The 20397-nt window shown below is 43.0% G+C and overlaps 1 protein-coding gene across 3 annotated transcripts in view; it reads right to left on the bottom strand.

Moving 5' to 3' along the window:
• DOCK1 (dedicator of cytokinesis 1) overlaps positions 1-20397 on the bottom strand; it is a 268980-nt gene that overhangs the window by 228189 nt on the left and 20394 nt on the right. Inside the window, exons 3-12 of one of the 3 annotated variants that reach the window (XM_077784742.1) lie at positions 15519-15559; positions 13647-13702; positions 11603-11699; positions 8711-8859; positions 5474-5609; positions 4536-4693; positions 3761-3842; positions 2977-3112; positions 2596-2668; positions 717-859 (exon numbers count right to left, since the gene is read on the bottom strand). In XM_077784742.1, coding sequence (XP_077640868.1) covers positions 717-859; positions 2596-2668; positions 2977-3112; positions 3761-3842; positions 4536-4693; positions 5474-5609; positions 8711-8859; positions 11603-11699; positions 13647-13702; positions 15519-15559 — 1071 coding nt within the window. The remainder of the gene's footprint in view (positions 1-716; positions 860-2595; positions 2669-2976; positions 3113-3760; positions 3843-4535; positions 4694-5473; positions 5610-8710; positions 8860-11602; positions 11700-13646; positions 13703-15518; positions 15560-20397) is intronic. The other 2 variants (XM_077784744.1, XM_077784743.1) reach the window with 2 other exon arrangements.

Raw genomic sequence — 20397 nt, 5'->3', positions numbered from 1 at the left:
AAGAGAAGGAAGAGAATATCCTTCAGAGAGGTAAAAATCCAGAGCTCAAGGGCACAAGAGGCGAGTCCTTGAGTCAGCACCTCCAGCAGAAGATCACTCATGGGATAGGTGGGGTTGGGAGGGACCTCTGGAGATCACCCAGTCCTGCCAAGGGCAGCAGGTGACACAGGAACGTGTTCAGGTGGGTTGGGAATGTCTGCACAAAGGGAAACTCCACGTCCTCCCTGGGCAGCTGTTCCAGAGCTCTGCCACCCTCCACGGAAAGAAGTTAAGAAGTTCTTCCTCATGGTGAGGTGGAACTTGTGTTTTAGTTTATGGCCACTGTTCCTTGCCATGTCATGGGGAAGCACTGAAAAGAGTCTGGCTCCATCCCCTGACACCCTGTGGATGTATTTCTATGGAATAATGAGATTCCCTCTGTCTCCTCCTCCCCAGAGTAACCAGGCCCAGCTCCCTCAGTCTCTGCTCATCAGAGGTGTTCAGACCTTTGATCATCTTGGTGGCCTCCCCTGGACCCTCTCCAGCAGAAACAAAGACCTCCAAGAGCTGAACGATGCCACAACATGCAGAGTCCACAGTGGGCAGGGGAAAAACGATGGGGAAGGGGGAAGAGCAGGGAAAAGGAACAAAACCGTACAAAAACAATTCTTTGATCCCAAAATCAAAACCACCACGGCACGAAGCAAATGAAGGCGCAAAGGGAGAGCGGTACCTACCCTGACCCTTGTGGTTGACTTCTTTAGCAGCAATCACTTTGTTTATAACAGTCTGCAGGAAATCATTCTCCCCTGCCACCCTGGGTGAAAAACGGGATGATATGTTCAGCTGCTTGTGTCGAATGGCGTCATCCAACGCTAGCCTGGAGGATGCACATGACGACCAACACCAGGAGACAAAGGGGCACAGAAAACCAGAAGTCACAGTGACAAGGGAACACAAAAGATCGTATCATAGTTGTGACAAAGAGTATTTATTAGTCAACGCAGGACAAAGGACAGGAAAGGTAACAAGAGAGACAGAGGGAGATCATTAATCAGAAGAACGCTGATCTACCACAGAGAGTCCAGCACACCTGGGAGGGCTCTGCTCCCTCAGGGACAGGGACAGTCCTCGGGGAGCAGGGGGAGGTCTCCCAGCTGGGAGTCCCCGGTTATGCAGGGAAAACCCACACAGGCAGTTCACTTTTATATAAATATTGAATTATAGATATATTCATAGCAGACTGGCCCTGCAACAACTCCAGGGTCACCTCTGTCATTCCACAGGTGGAGTGCCTGAAGGAACAGCTCCCATCAATCTCACAGGGAAAAGGAGGAGAAGAGCAGACAACCCAAACTCGGTGAACAAATGAGAGGATGGGGACGATAAATAAACAGCAGCATCAGGTGGCACTGAAGTAAATCTTGCCAAGTGCTTTTGACAGCCATTGTGCTGGTGGCCAGTGAATGAATACAAACAAAGATATGAAAACAGAATTGCATGTGGTACAACAGAAATAAAGCATGGGATGAGGAGAAAAATGTGCCTCATATACACAGCCCAAGTCTACATTGGAAATAACAATACCAGCGTTCACCCTGCATTCACTTATACCTTATTCATGTCCTTTGGGATAGACTTTTTCAGGAGAATGTTTTCATTTATTACAGGGGAAAAAGAAAAATCACACTGTGCATCTTTTTAAAGCTCTGTGTATATGTAACAGGAAAAATGAATTGGTGCTAATGGAGCAGAAAACTGGATGTTTCATTAGCACCCCCTCTGAAAGGTTCATTTTCATTGTATACATCCACACACTTGCTAAAAAAATTACTTTTTTATTGTTTACCATATAACATGTATCCTTCTCTTCCCCAAACCCCATTTTCCTTCAAAAATGGAATTGTACTTTGATTTTGTCATTAGGAGCCCCTATCCCTGCAAGACCTGCACATCTTCCAGTCCTCTCACCAGCCCTACACCTTCAAACCACAAGGGCTTCCTCAATTAGGCCTATTCCCCAAAACAAAGTTAATTTAAGATTTTATTATGTCAAGCTTTTAAAAAAAATATTATTAAAAGCCCATCTGAATATCCATTAGTGGATTAATCAAGGAATTTAGCTCCCATAATTATGTTTTGCCTTTTGGAACAGATGGCAGTCTAGCACATTCCACAATGGGAAAACAAAGCATCCATACTTCATGTAGATTTATTTGCCTTATCCCTTCTACCTTTCCTCACTTCATGGAAGTAAAAACTTATAGGTAGAACATGATCTCTACTGATCTCAGGCAGAGTTAAACCAGCAATGAACTTACTCTAAGCATTCCACCTCTTACACATTCTCCCCCTGACATCTTGAAACAAAAAGAAAACAAGGCCGCAGAACTGGGAATGGATGCTTTAAACACAAAAAGCCCTCAAGTTTCTGGGGATATCACTGTTGCAGCTAATGGCAAATTATCAGGGAAGATGTATTAGCAATACTACTCAGGAGAAAATATTCCATGGTAATAAATTAGCTTAAAATATTAGCTTTTTTAAAAAAAAAAATCAAAGTTAAAATCTTGATTTTTTCACTCCTGCTTGTTCTTGCAGGTGCTCCCTACTTACGGCTGGAAGGGGATGAAGTGCTGCTTGTCCTCATCATCAACCTTCCCGTTAATGATGTCAGTAACATCCATCACTGCAAAGACAAACCAAGGGCACTGAATCAACTGAGCAACGTGGGAAGAGGGAACCCCCCAGGGAACTGAAGCCCCAATGACTCAGAAGAGGGGTGGAATTATGAACTGTGGAATTTCAGAGTTGTCTACGGAATAACAAACGAGCTTTGGAATCTCGGCTACACAAACCCCGGTAGGGAGAGGATACAGCAAGCAGTCTGATGAGATTTGGAGCAACTCTTTGAGTTTATACAAGCCCACAGCAGTTCCACCACCCGATTTCCAGGGAAGAATTGCAGAGGAGATGGAGAGATCCCCCCAGAGGTACCTGCCACCCCGAAGGGCCGGCGCAGCCCCGACGTGAGCTTCCTGGTGTTGTTGTCCCGCAGCTCCATCCTGCCCACACGCACGATCTGACACACAAAACTGATCTTCTCTCTCTTCAGGTCCTTGCTGCCCAGGTCCTACAAACAATAGTGACATCAGGCTGCTTTCTAATAGCTGAATTTCAAGTTCCATTTCGGCAGAGGGTTTGCTGCTCAGAATTTGCCTTTGCTGTGAAAGCCTCTAACAAAAAGTGCTCTCATAGTAGAGCAGCTTTTGTAACAGCACTTCAGCATCTTACTGGAGTTCTGGGCAAATTAATTCCTTAGGAAGTCAAACCATTTCTAATAAATTCAAAAATTCACTTTGGTTTTTCCCAGGGATTGAGAATATTTAGCATTTAGTAGAAATGTCTCGTGCAAGCCTTTGGCAGCACAGAACTGTAGAGTGGTTTGGGTTGGAAGGGACCTTCAAAATCATCTTGTTCCCCATCCCAGCAATGAGCAAGGACACCTCCTACTGTCCCAAGCTGGCCTTCAATACTTCCAGGGATCCAGGGGCAGCCACGGCTTCTCCGGGTACTCGTGCCAGCACCTCACCCTCCCACGGAAGAATTCCTTCCCAATATCCCATCCAACCCCGCCCTCTGGCACTGGGAGCCATTCCCCTTGTCCTGTCACTCCATCCCCTGCCCCAGAGCCCCTCCCCAGCTCTGTCTGCCCCTGCAGAGGTGCCCACGCTGGTGGCACCCAGCTGGTGCCCGCCGCAGGGCGGCTCCGCGCACTCACGGTGAACACGGCCCGCAGGTTGTGCAGTCTGTCAATGTCCTTGGGGAGGCCACAGCTCGACCACCTCACCAGGTAGTTCTCACTGGAAAGAAGGATATTTTGAAGACTTTTTGTTTAAATCATAGAGCAACAGAACCACAGAATGCTTTGGGTTGGAAGGGATTGTGAAGAACATCTCGTTCCATCCCTGCCGTGGGTAGGGACCCCTTCCACCATCCCAGGGTGCTCCAAGCCCCTCCAACCTGGCCTTGGACACTTCCAGGGATTGGGACAATCCCACAGCCTTTTGGGAAACCCATGCCAGTGCCTCACCACCCTCCCAGGAAAGGATTTCTTCCTAATATCCCATCTAAATCTACCCTCTTTCAGCTTAAAGCCATTCCCCCATGCCCTATCACTGAATGTCCTTTAACATAAGCAGATAAAATCAACTTCAGAATCTACAGGAGACTTTTCAACCCAATTTCCTTATCCTAAGGAAACAAACCCTGAGCAGGGAGCTGGCATTTCCCTTAGTGCACACAATTTTTATAAAGAAAGCAGCTCCTCAGCAACCAAGTGTGGGAATTCTGCAGCTCAGCAAGGGCACAGCCCTTGCAGGTGTGCTCACCTTGAATTTCCATCTGCTCCTGGGGAACCACAAGCACAGCATGACCCTGAAACGTGCCCCAAGTGAAGGGACGGGCCTCTGCCTTTCACAGAAATTTGACTTTGCTAAGCCCCCAAACTGCCTCAGTACCATCCCTGAGTGAGCAGAGATAAAAATGGCACTGACCTGATGAATTTGGATTCCAGGGGGTCATACAGAGACATCAGGACTTCAGCATCTTCTCCTATTTTACACACGACGTTTTTTAAATTTACAAACAAAGCAAATGAAGGAGTGGCAGCAAACTTGGCTTGTCTGTTGATATCAATATTCTGCTTCTGAGACTGCAATTGAAGAACAAAATAAAGTTTAACTTAGCCTAACAGACATCCAGCTACTATAAAACTTTCCTAAAAATCTTACAAAAATAAGAGGAGGAGGTTTCCATTGAGTGTCTGCTCCTGTGATCTTTTTTTTCTGTTAAGTTTAATGACAGACAGATTTTCTGGATCTGTCTTGAAGTGCCACACCATAAGGAAAAAGTTTTAGAAAAAGAGGAGAAAAAGGAGAGAAAAGATGTCTTCACTTATTAAGTAGAGAGAACCAAATGGAGTAAAAATAGAGCCTCACACATGCCTTAAAAAAAAATCCAGGAACAGACAATAAAAAGAAACAGAAAAGTCCTTCCTTTTAAAAATAAGCATTCTGAACTGCAAAGGTACTGCCAATTCAAGACTGAGAAGGGCTTTAAATTTTCCCCTTTTATTTCAACAAGTTTTTAGGACTGGCATAAAGAAACCATACAAGAATAAGGATTTTAGTCTTTGTGATTCTCAAATAGAAACTCTGATGACAACCTAACTAACAAACCTCTCACATGCACATCTGATATTAACCCACAAATGCAGCAGATTTATTCTTACAGGTCTGAACCATAAATTCTACTAAAGCCTTTAAAAGATGAAAAAAAACCCAGCCTAAGACATAAAAATTCTTACAAAATGTTTAAGCCTGATAATTCTTCATAAACACATCAAATCCCTCATTACCAATGCTAAAAGTAACTGTCAAGTAATTAGTTTACAGCCTTGTGTTTCCCAGGGAAAAGCCACAGAGTCTCTTACTTTTTCTTCCTGTAGCCTCTCTTCCACTTGCTTGGAAGCTATTTCATGTGCTCTGAAAAGGCTGATGGTGCTGGTCTGCTCTGGGTCCAAAATGTTGCCATCTTCATCTCTAACCACCAGATCTAAATCCAGAATTCTAAACAAGACAGCAAACATGTTTGTGAATTAACAGTGCTGAAAGGAATGCATAAAAAAAAAACACCTGCCAAGTGTTCAACTTGCACACCTGACGTGTGATGGAAAAGAAATTATCTGAGAGATGATAATGCAATTTAACATGTCACCAGCCTGGGGATGCAAGTCACTTATTCCCACACTCAGGGAGAAGGGATGGAAACGAAACAGCACAACAGCTGGGGAAGCAACTTCTTAAACAAATAAATTTGCCAGAGACTTGGTCTCCTCCTCTGATTTATCCAACAGCCTGAACAACCAAGTCCCACCACACACAGCTCATGTCTCCCACTCCCCCCTTCTCCTCCCACTGCAAACTCATGTTTTACCCACACCCCACAAGATAAGGCAGAAGTTGTTCCCTTTTTTTAAAGCAGAAGCCAGATCTCTGTCAGCAGGGTGTTAACATCCATAATTACCTTCTGCAGAGGGGAAGCTTTCTGCCATAATCAAAGCCAAGCTCAGGAAAAACCTTTCACTTTTCTCCACATTTTCCACAGTGCTGGCAGCAGTACCAAGGGTTAAAAAATCAGATCCCTTCCCTAGGACTGCCCTTGTCACCTCCACCCCAATAAATGTGTCCCTATTTCCTTCTAACTCCCAGTGGAGCTGCTCTAACTTTAGAGTTGAAATATGTTTGATCAATGAGCTTAAATCAAATTTGCTGTGTCTGATAAGTCACTCAGGGGCTCAGGATTTATCTGAAAGTAAATTCCACCTGGGCACAACCTGCAAGGACTTGGAAACACGAGCTGTGGCACACAGAGATATTTCCATGGGCTTGGAGGATTCTTTCTCACCCCTGGAAGTGCAAAATCCTTGAGTGGGGTCAGCACCCAAACCCCTCCAAAATTCACTGCATTAATTGCAGATGAGAGAAAGATCACTCAAGCTGCAGGGTGGAGGCAGAAGATTTTTTATTTCTGTTCTGGAGCTGGACCCAGCCACCAGAAAACTTTCCAGCATCTCCAGAACATCTCACTCCCAGATGAATTTTCTGGTGAGAAAATGGTTTCATCAGTGAAACCAAAGGGGAAAAAAGCCAAAGTTGTTTTCTTCCTCCCTACTACTGTTCCCTGGACAGCAGCCACAGCAGGAGAAACACCCACAGAGCACTGGAACTGTCAGAGTCCTTCCATGGCAGAAACTGCCTGGGCCAGGGGAAAAGCTCAGAAATTCAGGCAAAATCTCCTAACCCAGACTCCAACACACCAATGTTTGCACAGGCTGTCAAAGGAGTCGAAGCAAACCCTCCTTTGATTCAATTCCTTTGTTTTAGCCTTTAACTTGCAAATGATGCTTGGGAAAAATCTGATTTTTTTTTTTTCCTTAGTGTCCCAGTTACAGATATTTGCAACTGAACAAAAAAAACCAAAAAAAACCAAAAAACCCCCACATTTTCACAACAAAATTACCTGACCCATTTTCAGAAAGATTAGAAATACAGATTCCTAAGGCTGTTTTTGCTTCCTCAGTTATTCTGACAATATGCTGCAAAACTTCTGTCTGTATTTACAGAAGGAAAAAAAAAAAACTTATTTACAAATCAGTGTTTCTCAAGTCAGGAAAGGTTAGGATATGATTGGGACAGAAAACATTTAGAATTGTTTGGGTTGGGACCTCAAAGATCACCCAGTATTTATAAAGCAGATAATGAATTCATTCTGTCTGGATCCTAAAATCCCCATTCATGCTCCTTTCAGGCACAAGTGAAGGGTTTAGGGTTTTATTAGGAACATATGTTATCTTTCAGTGGAGAGCATTTACTGAGGAGTTCACATTCACCTCCCTCCTGCACTCCCCAGAGAACATTCTGATCACTTAATTAGTCCATCAGAACACTACAAATACAAAGCACAGCACAAGATGTTCCACTGAATTTGAAGGCTGAGCATCTGGAGGTTATTCAGAGCAACTTTTACCAACTCCTCTGGCTACTGGATTTTATCATCTGCCAAACAAATAATCCCAACATCATCTGGGTAATTGTCTGCAGAGGTACCACTGTCCACACCTCAGATTACAAAGGATAATCACTGACTGAATGCAGTTACTGATTATTTTTTTAACTTCTTTTTTTAATCACAGCTTTTGCTGATTAAGTACACGAGCAGAAATACCACAAGTTTGGCAGTTCTTGAAGAATTAAGCAAAAATAAATTAAATATGGTGAGATATTTGCATCACAAAGCATTGACAGACTGGGTTGGTGACAACTTTTTCACTCTCCAGGTGTGAAAGACAACAGAATCCCACACAATGGGCAGGACTGAAGGGAGCACTACAACGTGTTTTGTCTCTCAGGATTCAAAACACTGCTTCCAATGATGAAGAATAAGATTTGATTTCTTATTTTTGATCAAAATGCAAGATCATAATTGTACAGACAAGTTATAACCTAAAACTTGTATTTACAGAAATTGCCTTTAAACCCAGCCAACCATCTGGGGAGAGAATACATCTGAATCACTAAAATATCCAACATATGCAACCTGCACTGCTTTTTGGGGCAATATTTCCTTCCCATCTTCCACTCTCTTGTGCTAAATAGCTCCTTTCTTTTATGAAACCTCCCTGTTCATCTCGTGCTACCAGCTGGATGCTGTGGAAGGAGAGGAACCAAGAGCTAAATGGTGCTTCTGAGCCAAATCCTTCAACATCACATTACAGCTGAGTGACTCGAGGGCACAGGCAGCTGCTGGTGCTCACAGGGTGACAACTGTTTGTGCCACAGAAGCAAGTGGAGTTTCAAATTCTATTTTCAAGGCAGGCAATACTTGCACTTTTGAATTGGCCTTAAAAAATTACAGCTTCATACCACTGTCAAATTGATGATAACATCAAGAGAGAGAGAGAGATGGATTCCACTTTACATATTCCACTTTAAAGATGTTGCCTCAACTTCAATCTTTATCTTGCTGTAACAGAAGTGTGGATATACAAATATTTCATCTACACCTCCAGGGGAAAAAAAGAATCCTCCAAGAATTCACTGACAGCTGATGCATTTACACAGGGTGATCTGGATTCAGGCAGAAAAACTTGGGAATGCTGTTCACAAACCTGTTGCCATAATCAATTTTGGCAGTCACTTTCTTTTTCAGCTCCTTGAGCTCATCCTGGGGCAGGGTCCCAGAGAGGATTTGGGATCTCCACTCGATCAGGTCGTAAATCATGTGCCGGACACTGCGGAACATTTCCCTGTTGTCCTGCTGTTGTGGGGGGAAAAGGGGGAGAAATCAGGTTTGGAGGCTTGGGAATACACAGGGTAAATTGCAATTATCAATAGGAATTCAAAGGGTAAGTCTACAGCAGCCTGGAACAGGAGCCTAACTTCCTACAGCACAGAACATTGAATATTCAGAGCGCTGCACTCAGCTTAAGGAGCTAAATAGGTGTAAATGCTACCTTAACACATGGGTCATGCTGTTTTCAGGCATTCAAGGGGAAAATGTCCTTTTATTGATTCCCAGGGTAGCTTTGTTCAGTGAACCTCTTCACTGAGCAGAGCAGGACTGAAAATGGTGCATTTTAACAGCAAGAGTCTCAAGTTCTGCAACAGATGGAAGAATCCTTTCTCTCCCTGGTTAAACCTCCACAATGACACTTGAAAACCCTTTATTGTGCACATCAGTGCCATACAAGCCCACAGGTAACTTTTAAAAGACAGTGAAACACCAGGAAAGATCTAAACTTGATAGGAAGTTAAATACCTCAAGTAAAGCCTGAAACTGTGGATATTAAATACTGCCCACAGCATATACAAACTTTCCTTGGCAACACTCAGCTAAGCTAGGAATAATTAAATAATTACAATAAAATTATCCACTTAAAAAAAAAAAAAAGAAGAAGAAACTGCAGAAGATGCAGGAAAAGAACACAATGACTCCAGGACTCTGGGAAAAGGATATCTAACTGTGAAACTTAAAGACTTCAGTCTGTTCAGATTATCCAAAAGCTAGCTTGATTATAGTGGGAGAACCTTCACAGAGAGAAAATACACATTATTAAAAGCTCTCTAATGTGGCAGAGAAAGACACAACAGGCACATATGGCTGGGAGCTAAATACAGACAAACCCAAATGGGGAAGAGGTTCCTGATTTTTGAAGCTGCAGGGAATCGTAAAGCAGAGAGATGGGATGCATTCCACATCCCCTGCTCTCTGCAAACAACAACTGAACACCCATTCAAGATTCAAACACAAATTACAAACTGAATCAAGGCATAAATGTGGCTGTTTGATGGGTTTTTGATATGCAAGATAGGGACAGCATGGAATACCCCTCAAACCTGCAGATTGCCCAGTCTGAAACCAGTTACCTCCAGTAAACCAAACCTCCCCCGATTGCCTGGTCTTGGATTCAGAATTATTAGCAAAGAACTAAAGTATTGTTTAACATGGAATCATAGAATGGAATGGTGTGGGAGAGACCTTAAAGCCAAGCCAGTCTCACCCAAAAATTCTGCTGTCCCAGGCTGCTCCAAGCCCCAGTCCCACTTCCCACCCTGGAAGGGTCCAAGCCAAGCTGGAGCAGCCTGGGATGGTGGAAGATGTCCCAGACCATGGCAGGGGGTGGCACTGGGTGGGATTTAAGGTCCCTCGGAACCCAAACCATTCTGGGATTCCACAGCAGTGGAACCAAGGGCAAAGCTGTTCCCAGTGCCCTTCTGAGAGTCTGTTCTTCCTCCTTTATTTCTGCCTTTATTTCTACTCCTTCCCTGCTCCTCACCACACCAACCCCCTGCTACTCCAACTCCTTAAAGCTCTCTCTTTAATACATAATCTGTTTCTTTTCATAGAAGATATTATCCTTCATCTTCTATATTGCCACACTACATCATTTCCATTACACTCTTACTCCTAATCTTTATTTTCATGGGTGTGATTAAAAGCCACATTAGTCAGCACAAACCTCTTCATTACACTCAGTGTCTTCATTACACAGCTTGCACTTTTATGATACAAGATTTCAAACATATTTATGGGAAACAGAGACTGCATTAAATCCTGCTTTAAATAAAGGAATTTCATGTTCCCATTATCTTGTTACAGTGACCTTGCACAATGAGAACATCACAAGTGTGGGCCAGGTACCTTAAATCCCAAGCAGGCCTTGCTTTACATCTGAACTGTAAATAGAATAGAAATTTTAAATAGAAGCTTGAACTCTTCATCTTGTTTATGTGCACTTTCACCTCTGGTTTTGTATCTTCCCATCTGAGAGATTATCAATAATGATCACTGCAAATTTCTAAGAATGCATTTTTATGTGGTTGAAACATTAGCATATAAAAAAAACAAGTATGCAAATTAAGGTGTCAAAATTTGGGAACAACCAACTTTATGTAAAGGAATACTGAGAGGTTAAAGGCCTACATGGATCATTTTACAAAGTTTCCAGTTTACAGCCACAAATTCAACACTAAATACTCAATTATTACATAACAGAGACTGACAGCCTTAAGAAACAGCCTGAGGACCATTTCTTTAATAAAATTACAGGTTAAGTTACTCCAAATCTCTATAAACCATTAAAAAATTAATAATATGTTATATATTATATAAATATTGTACATGATATATATATGTTTTATATATATAACATAAGACCTACACAAAAACGGATTGTAACTGCTCAACAAACTATTGCTAGATCAAGGTAACACTCCAAAAAAACTGATTCTGCACAAGAAAATAAAGAGATTTGAGAAAACAGGCATGAGATTTGTGCTTCAACAAGCACAAAAAGCTGCTGAGATTTTTGCTTTAACAGAGATGATGCTACATGGATTTTCAGCACTGAAAGCAACCTTTAGAAACAACAAGGGAAGGGAAAATTCATGAAGAGTTCCTTCATAAACAGCAGCTCCTTCCCATTTCTCCCTGGACCTTTCCCAGCACCACTTTTCCCATGGAACCCTCCCAGTGTGAGGTTTCCCTGAGCTGTCCTCACCACGTAGAGCTGTCTCCAGATGATGGACCATTCCCTCAGCGTGGTGGTGACCTCCTGGATCAGGGGCAGCTCGTTGGGAATCACAGTCTCATGTTGGCTGAAGAAGGGTTAAAAAAAAAGGCTGAAGTAAGCAGCAGCTTCAGTGAGAATGAAGAACCACAGAATTCTTAAGGTTTGAAAGGAGCTTTAAGGTCATTGAGGATGACCAGCACCACTATGGTCAACACTAAGCCATGTCCCCAGCACCACATCCACACAATTCCTCAGCAATTGCAGGAATGGTGACACCACCACTGCACAGAGCAGCCTCTTCTGGGGAAATTTTTATGCTGTATCTAACCTAAATCACCTAATCTAGAATAATTCCTAAAAATGAACTGTTCATTTCCAAAGGGAACTGAATAGAACAGGGTTGGAATTAGCATCACTTGTGAATTTCTAAGCAAAAATAAGATATTGTCAGATATTGAAGCACTGGACACCTGCAAAGCCACACCACATGAAAGGTATTTTGATGTGCTCAGATGATGGAAACATGGAATGGTTTGGAAGGGATCAAAGGTGATCTTCCACTGATGCCTTGTGCAGGCTGCCCTAGAGCAGAGGCTGGGCAGAGTCACAGAACAAAGCAGGGATTTATTCCAGGATCTCCTCATGGATCCACCTTGGGCAGCAGCAGAGCCCAGCCAGGGCTGCACCCAAATGACCCAAAATGGTCCCAAAATGCACGAGCGCTCCCGGGGCTCTCCCTGGGATCAGTTCTGCTCCATTGGCACCTTGGAGTTCATTGTCCCATTCCAGCTCCAGCCCATCAGTCCCATCCTGCTGGTTTTTCTCTCTCCAGCCCACGGTGTTTGTGCTCCTGGGCTGAGGTTTGGATCATTTGTCCTTGGTGCCCAGCTGGAGCAGGAATTGTTTTGTCTCCCTGCTCTGTGCACAGAGCTCAGCATCCCCTGATATGAAGCCCAGACCCACACACTAAAGCAGCACAGAATGTGAAAAATAGAAAAGCTGAAACCTGAGGCATCATTTCCCCTCTGCCATGGCAGGGACCCCTCCCACTGTCCCAGCTGCTCCAGCCCCAGTGTCCAGCCTGGCCCTGGGCACTGCCAGGGATCCAGGGGCAGCCCCAGCTGCTCTGGGCACCTGTGCCAGGGCTGCCCACCCTTTCCCAATATCCCATCCATCCCTGCCCTCCTTCAATTTAAGGCCATCCCCTCTCATCCTATCCCTCCACACCCTTGAGAATTTTTCCCACCCTCTCCTCATTTGTCCACTCCCAAGGATATCAATCCACACCTCACTACAACATTCATTACTGATTTATTTTACAACAAACAACCAAGATAAAACCAGATGAGCACAACCTGCAATGCCACCACACTGCTCTTTGATTCTTTTTCCCAAACTATTGGTCTCGCAATGAAAAATTAAGACTCAATTCCTTACCACAAAGTTTCTGTATGATTTGTTTTAAAATGAGGTGCCATGGAGGTAAAAAAACACCAACCAGATCTTTGAATATTGCAGAAGTAGGGTACTTAAAGGCAGTTTTGCAATCAGCAAGGAAGATGTCATTATGCAGTAATCTCATGATTAGTAGTTTGATCATTTACATATTTAACAGAGTATAAAAATAAATCAGGCACAAAGAAATAAAACATTTTAATCCTGTTTCACTCCATTTCATACCTGGACCATGATTTATTAATTTCACTCCACCTCCTTTTTCCTCTGGATTTGGTTGGGGTTTTTTTCCTTGTTTTTAACTCAACTTTTATAGTCGTGTTAGAGATTTCTGCCTGCGTGTCCAGCAAAGCTGATTTGATACAAAAGGATCTGAAGAGCTGCTGAACAACAAATACAGCCCAAACTACTGCACACACCAGAGAAAGGAACAGGAAAAAAACCAAAAACAAAACAAAATAACTTCTCAGTCAGGCAGAGAAGTACCTGGAAAGAAGTGTAAGTTACCTGGCAATGCACTGAAACGATGTGGAGAAAACAGGAAAAAGGAGTTTTGTTCTTTTCAAACCCAACTTACCCCTTGCCTTCAACGATTGCTTCCTTAAGATGGATATAGGAGGCAGGGAATATGCCCTTGGAGAGGGAGGGAGAAGAAAAATGTGTTATTTAACCAGCTGCATAAAACATATTGTGTTTATTACCGAAAATATGCCAAAACACTGCAGGGTGTGTAGAGCCATTCACATCCTCAAGCATCAGAAGAGTTGTGTTTGGGAGTTTTCTAACATATATTGAATTTCTGCATTCCTTCTCCTTTCAAGATGCTATTGCAACCTTACAGCTTCTCTGAAAAAATATTCTAAATACATCAGGATGTCAGAAAAGGAACCTTTCTTAAAAAAAAAAATCCAAGCCAAGCTGATACAGCAAATCCCACCATCTCACCCTTCAAGGCAGGAGTTCAGTTTTCTGATCATCTGGGAATGTAATAAAAAAAATTCTTGGGAAGCCACTGGGGGAAATAGAGCATGGGCATGTGACTTTTTACCCCAGTTTAAAAAATATTTTAAAATCACTAAATTTAGAAGCAGTCAGACAAATGCAGCAACACATGGAATTAATTTAAGGCAAGAAAAAATGTCTAATTGCTTCTCAGACTGTAAAAAGCACATTCATGAAATATGGTTTGTAAAAAATTCAATGTGTTCACACACACACAAAAAAAAAAAAAAAAAAAAGGCAAAGTACAAAAATAGACTAAAAACCCAGGCCTGGTAAGGAAATGGGTGGGATGAACCACTCAACTCTGTACTTTTAGACATGCAAACAACTAAAAACACACCTCTGGAGGCAAACATAGCATTTGCAGTGTTTCAGTGAAAAAAGCAGCAAACCCTGAAGTTTAATTTTGTTTAATTATTACTGTGAAGTAAAAGGCTCAAAAAATAAAACACGATGCTCCAGCCAGCATTCGTGTGGTTTCCTCTCTTTTCATTTCAGAAGAGCTGCTGTAAGTGCAGCCCTTGGTGCACACTGGAATTCCAGTGCAGGAGGAGCCTCCTCCTCTCTCCAAGGGGAGCAACCAAAAATTCTCAAGGTCAGGGAGCTGCATTTCACCAGGAATTCCATATCCAGTGTCAGCCTCTGAACAGACCAAGGAGAACAACAAGGTCTCAACTTTTTACTGAGGAAAAAACTGGTGCAGCAGTTACTGCAAAAAAAAAAAAAAAATATATATAGAAAGATTTAGTGACTGATGTACCTTTAAAGTGCAAAAACTGGGATCACAGAAATATAAAAGAGCCTGGCTTGGAAGGGACCTTAAAGCTCATCCAGCTCCACTCCTGCCATGGCAGGGACACCTCCCACTGTCCCAGCTGCTCCAGCCCCAGTGTCCAACCTGGCCTTGGGCACTGCCAGGGATCCAGGGCAGCCCCAGCTGCTCTGGGAATTCCATCCCAGCCCTTCCCCACCCTCACAGAGAAGAATTCATCCCAATATCCCACCTAAATCTCCCCTCTTCCAGCTTAAAGCCATTCCCCCTTGTCCTGTCCCTCCATCCCTTGTTTCTCCATCTTTCCTGGAGCTCCTTCAAGCACTGGAAGGCCACAGTGAGGTCACCTCAAAGTTTCCCTTCTCCAGGCTCAACAATCCCAGCTCTCCAAGCTTTTTCTCCTCCATCCTCTGATCATCCTGGTGCCTGCCCTGGACTCTCTGCAGCAGCTCCATGTCCTTCCTTTGGACCCCAGAGCTGGATATGCCTCTTATCTTTTAGGCCTTGCTAAAACTTTTTATTAACTTGAAAAATTCCCACTGACCAGAGGCTGAGGACACAGAGCAACAGGGACCAGTGCACACCTGGGATCCAGCTCCATCAAACCCACACATCCAGTGCCAAAATCCATCTTATTGCAAGAGAAAAATGAGGACTCACTCTGGCAACACTCACCTTCTTGGATTTCTTCCGTAATGTATAACCCCTGTACCAACCTAGGAGAGAAAAAAGGGGAAAAGCATTAAAAAGCTCATTTATGGCACCTCCCAGCTGCTCTTCCCCTGCTCAGCAGCACCCTGAGGTGGTTTCTGATCATGCTTCAGCCCTGCACATCCCACCTGAATTTCAATTTTCCATAGGCTTAATACCCTGGATAAAACAAGTCATCCTGAAAGGTGCAGAATCAGAGTGATAATGGACAGAAGCACATGACTGAGATGGTGGTTCACATGATGTGTTTAATTGCTGATTCACCAACACAAACAAAACCAACTTATGAGCATTAACTTGACAAAAAATTACTGAGCAGCTACTTCAATTTCAAAACCCACCTCAATTCCACAAATCCAAGTTTTCAGCTGTTGGCCATCTCACCAAGAAATAGGAATACTGGGGAATTTAGGGGTAACATATCAAAACACAAAAGCAAGGAGCCCTTTTGGAAAGCTGAGCCTGGATGCAACATCCACCCCTCCAGCCTGGCAAAGAAGGGTTTGTACACCAAAGCATCCCTGTCAAGGGGAGGATGGGGAGATCACAAAGCAGATGTGGAATAAAAACTGCACTCCCAGTCCTGAGAACAGGGAGAAAACTTCCATGAAGCCAACACATGCTGATAAATCAATTACACACAAAGCCAGAAATCCAAATTAAAGGCTCAAGCACAAGGGATTCATCACCTTCTCCCTGCAGCACTTGGGGTTGGCTTAGTGCCACCTCAAAAATGTCAAATTTGTAACCACCACACTTCACCTCCCAACAGAGGCTGCCACAGCCTCACATCCCACCTTCCCACTGCTTCCCAAGAACACCAAACTGCTGTTTGGTGCACTCCCAGTCTTGGCCAGGTGCAAAGGAGGCAAAGAATCTCTGCCTGTGTTCCCTCCATTGCCTGAAACCCGTGCACGGCTTCCAATCCTAATAAAAAAACTGAATTCCCACAGTTTGAGATGAATAAAGCAACACTTTAAAGTCCTGGAGTTTAAACTGCTGAACAACAGAACTCTGATCAGATGCACTGCACAAACTAAAGAACAAACCATCATTATTTCTTCTCCCAGCCCACCTCCTGAGCTGCCTCAGGACATTCTGTGGAATAAAAGCCCCGTGGCAAAGACAGCTCCCCACGGATGAACCTCTGCTTCCTCAAGTTTTGCAGCCAGAGCTCTCAGGATCATGGAGAAGAGAGCAGCCAAAACCTGCCTTGGAGAACTGGCTGCACTGCTGCTCCTTGCAGAGCTGCTGGTGTGGCCAGGCAGGTCCCACCAGGTCCCTGCCTGCAGCTGCTGCTGGTGTCCAGCTGGAGCTGTGCAGGGAGCCCAGGCTGCACCTGCAGCTCCCACTGTGCAGTCTGGGACACCTCACACAGGGGCAGCGGCACTGAAATGGTGAAGCCACCTCTGAACAGCTCCCCAAAAAAACATGGGAGAGCTGGAGGTGCTCACCTGGAGAGGAGAAGCTCCAGGGAGAGCTCAGAGCCCTTCCAGGTTGCTCCTGAAAGGGCTCCAGGAGAGCTGGAGAGGGACTGGGAACAAAGGATGGAGGGACAGGACACAGGGAATGGCTCCCACTGCCAGAGGGCAGGGATGGGTGGGATTTTGGGCAGGAATTCTTTTCTGGAGAAGAGATGGGATGGAACTCCCAGAGCAGCTGCGGCTGCCCCTGGATCCCTGGCAGTGCCCAAGGCCAGGTTGGACATTGGGCTGGAGCACCTGGGACAGTGGGAGGTGGCCCTGCCTTGGCACTGGATGGAATTTAAGGTCCTTCCCAGCCCAAACCATTGAGGGATTGCAGGAATTCTTTCCCTGGGAAGGAAGTGATGCCCTGGCACAATTTGTGCACTTCTCCTCCCTGGACCTGTTCAAGACCAGACCTTGCCCTTAAGAACCCTGGGACCAAAGAGCTGGAGATGTGCATCCAAGGAAATGATCAATTAAGAATACATCGATAAAATATTTCTGTCTGTCAAAGCTGCAAAAGACACTCAAGAATTTGCTGTGGTTACTCTCAAACAATGCATCCGTTTTGATGAAGTTAAACTGCATTCACAAACAAACAAAAAACTCACAACAAAAACTAAACTTTCCCATAATATCAAGAATAACTTCTGTGCAAATCCCTATTTGGGAAGCCAAACTTCCTTCTCACAGCAGCATCAGAAATTAATTGATGCCTCAACAGTTAATCTTGGTTTTGAGGTTGATTTTCTGTTACATTTCCCAGCAATTCCCCTTAATCAGCCACATTTATTGATCATATGGTTCCATTTGCCCTTTCCATCAAATAATGTCAAGAAACAGAATTAAGACAATAAAGATTTAGAAAGTACTAATTCAGAATGTGGGAAATTACATGGGTTTTAGGTCACCTGCTACAAAATGTAATCCTCCTCTCCTGCAGAGCAGGATACTTGGGAATTCCTATGGCTTTCCTGTTTGGTTTTTACCTCTAAGATTCAGATAAGAAGGAGCTTTCTAACTGAAAAATAAACTAAAATACTTCCTAAAAGAAAAAAAATATTTTCAACATTAATTAGTCTAGAAATCAGCTTCATCTTTACTTTGGTTCCTGGAAGAACACAAATTTAGTATTTAATAATGAAATGTGTACATTCATTTCCAATCCCCTCACTCCCATAAAAAAAGGTGCTTTCACCAAGACTGAAAATTTACAGGGTCCACATACTGAATTCTTTCTTCACAATTTTTCTGCATTTTAGAGAAAAATAAAGATTCCACCATTAGAATTTAAAATGTCAAAACTTCAATAATAAACATAAATTCCAAAATAAGTTCTACTCATGGGCAAAAAAGTAGATTATTATTATTATTTTAAACACAGGGGTAAAGTGCAACTCAGAAATTAATCCCAGCACATGGCAGCAACAGATATCCTACATCTGTCCTAAAATCAGACCTTGCAGGTCATGGATGTGAGACTGAGCCCTCCCAAATCCTCATCTGTCTTTGCAGAGACCCCAGCTGAGCAAGGATTTCCCATGAGTTTTTCTTGGCAATGCAGATTCAGAGGGGGGAAAAAAAACCCAAAAAAACCAAACTTCTACCACTTCAAAGCGCACAGACACACACCAGTCTTCAAAACTACTCTCAACTTTGGAATTGCAGAAATTAATTTAAAATAATATCAAATCTACAGCAGGATGGGAGGAGCAGATGTGGACTCTAGCAGGTATCTATGAAAAAAAATCAACTGCTTTTGCAACAGGGAAAAGGGGTAGGAAAAGCAAAAATCCTCAGCAAAAAGGCTTTACTGACTCTTCCAACAACTTTTCTGTCCCAGGATTATTTAATTAGAGAGTTCTCCTTTGGATGGGCCCATTCCCACCTCAGCCTGGAAATTTGTAGGGTACAAAACTTCCCAAGGGCACAATCCACACCAATTTTATCCAGGGCAAGCAGGAGATCAAACAACTCAAATAATCCCCTAATTTTGGCAGCTCTCAACAGGGAAGAGTTACAGCATCACTTCTATGTCTGTCATAGGTTTGGCTGCTGTGGTTTGGTGATGGTTTTGTAAGAATAGTAATGTTGGGAGTTCTCAAACATCTCAAGAGAGATGTTTGTTGTAGTTTAGGAGAGTTTTTTGAGATTTGAGTGTTAGAAATTTAGAGAAACAATGTTACCATTTTTCTTAAAGTAAAGGAAGTTCATTTTTTGTAATTATTGAAACAGGTTTAGATAATTGTGGTCTGTTGTGTTCAATATATTCTGTTGAAGTATTGAAGACATTAAGAGCTTTTGTAAACTTGTTAACCCTTTGTTTTTGCTTGATTTGTAAAGATTTTTTTTAAGTTTTCCCATCTCAGGTCAGGAATGAGCAATCAGTGCTTGGGAGAACAGGAATTTGCATTTCTTTTGCCATGAACTCATCCCATGTGCTCCAACCCTGAGAGGGTGAAGGTTGTGAAGGTCTTCCTCTATTTCCACCCAGGGGAAAGTGGCTCATCCCCACTGTCCCATTTATTTGGGAACAGTCAGCCTGAATTAGGGTTTCAGCATCTGACAGGATTTCAGCCTGATTTAATAGGGTTTCAGTATCTGACAGAGTTTCACATTCCCTGCTCAGTTTCTCCCACATTCATTAAATAAATCTATTTATATATAAAAGTACAAAGCTGTGCAATATTTGAATCACTACATTTGCATTTAAAATCTTTGCTTTATTAGGGGTTTATTAAAGCAACATCTGATAGTGGAAGGATTGCTTTGCTCAGAGTTAAACTTGGCATTGCAGCAGCAAACTGAGCTCCAAGAAAAGGCCAGCCCAGGAATAATGAGAACATTCAAAAATTCCACTTCAAGTGATGACCAACTCTTGTGGAAATAGCATTGCTTGTTTCAGTAAATATAATATTTTAAAAAATCCAATTAAGCCAATAACTAAAATAAATTTATCACCCTGATCTACCAAAAGATCAATGTCTAGGGAAGCAAATTAAATCAATATATTAAAGTAAATCATTTATCTTGCTTCCATAAGACAAACAATGTTGCACGATTTTAAACACACAGTTTAGTTCTGTGTTCCCCACACCTCTCCAAACTGCAGCACAACATAAAATTCCAACTCAAGGATATAATGAAAGTTTTATTTTTCTTGGATTAAGAGCTGAAAATGTTGTGACAATTTCCACATCGTGTTGGTTATCAAACCCAGCATTGAAATTCTCTTGTTCAAGGATGAGGGAGGAAATATTTTGGTACAGGTAATGTTTGTAGAGCTTCACATCAAAAGAGGCACCTGGAAAAGGCTGAAATCAGTGCACAGCACTAACACAGGCACCCACCTCAGAAGAGACACATAAATAATTCAA

Source organism: Lonchura striata, chromosome 7 (genome assembly GCF_046129695.1).
Source record: "Lonchura striata isolate bLonStr1 chromosome 7, bLonStr1.mat, whole genome shotgun sequence".
Lineage (NCBI taxonomy): Eukaryota > Metazoa > Chordata > Aves > Passeriformes > Estrildidae > Lonchura > Lonchura striata.
Note: the sequence above shows the minus strand (reverse complement) of the source record. Positions and strands in the feature narration are given on the sequence as shown.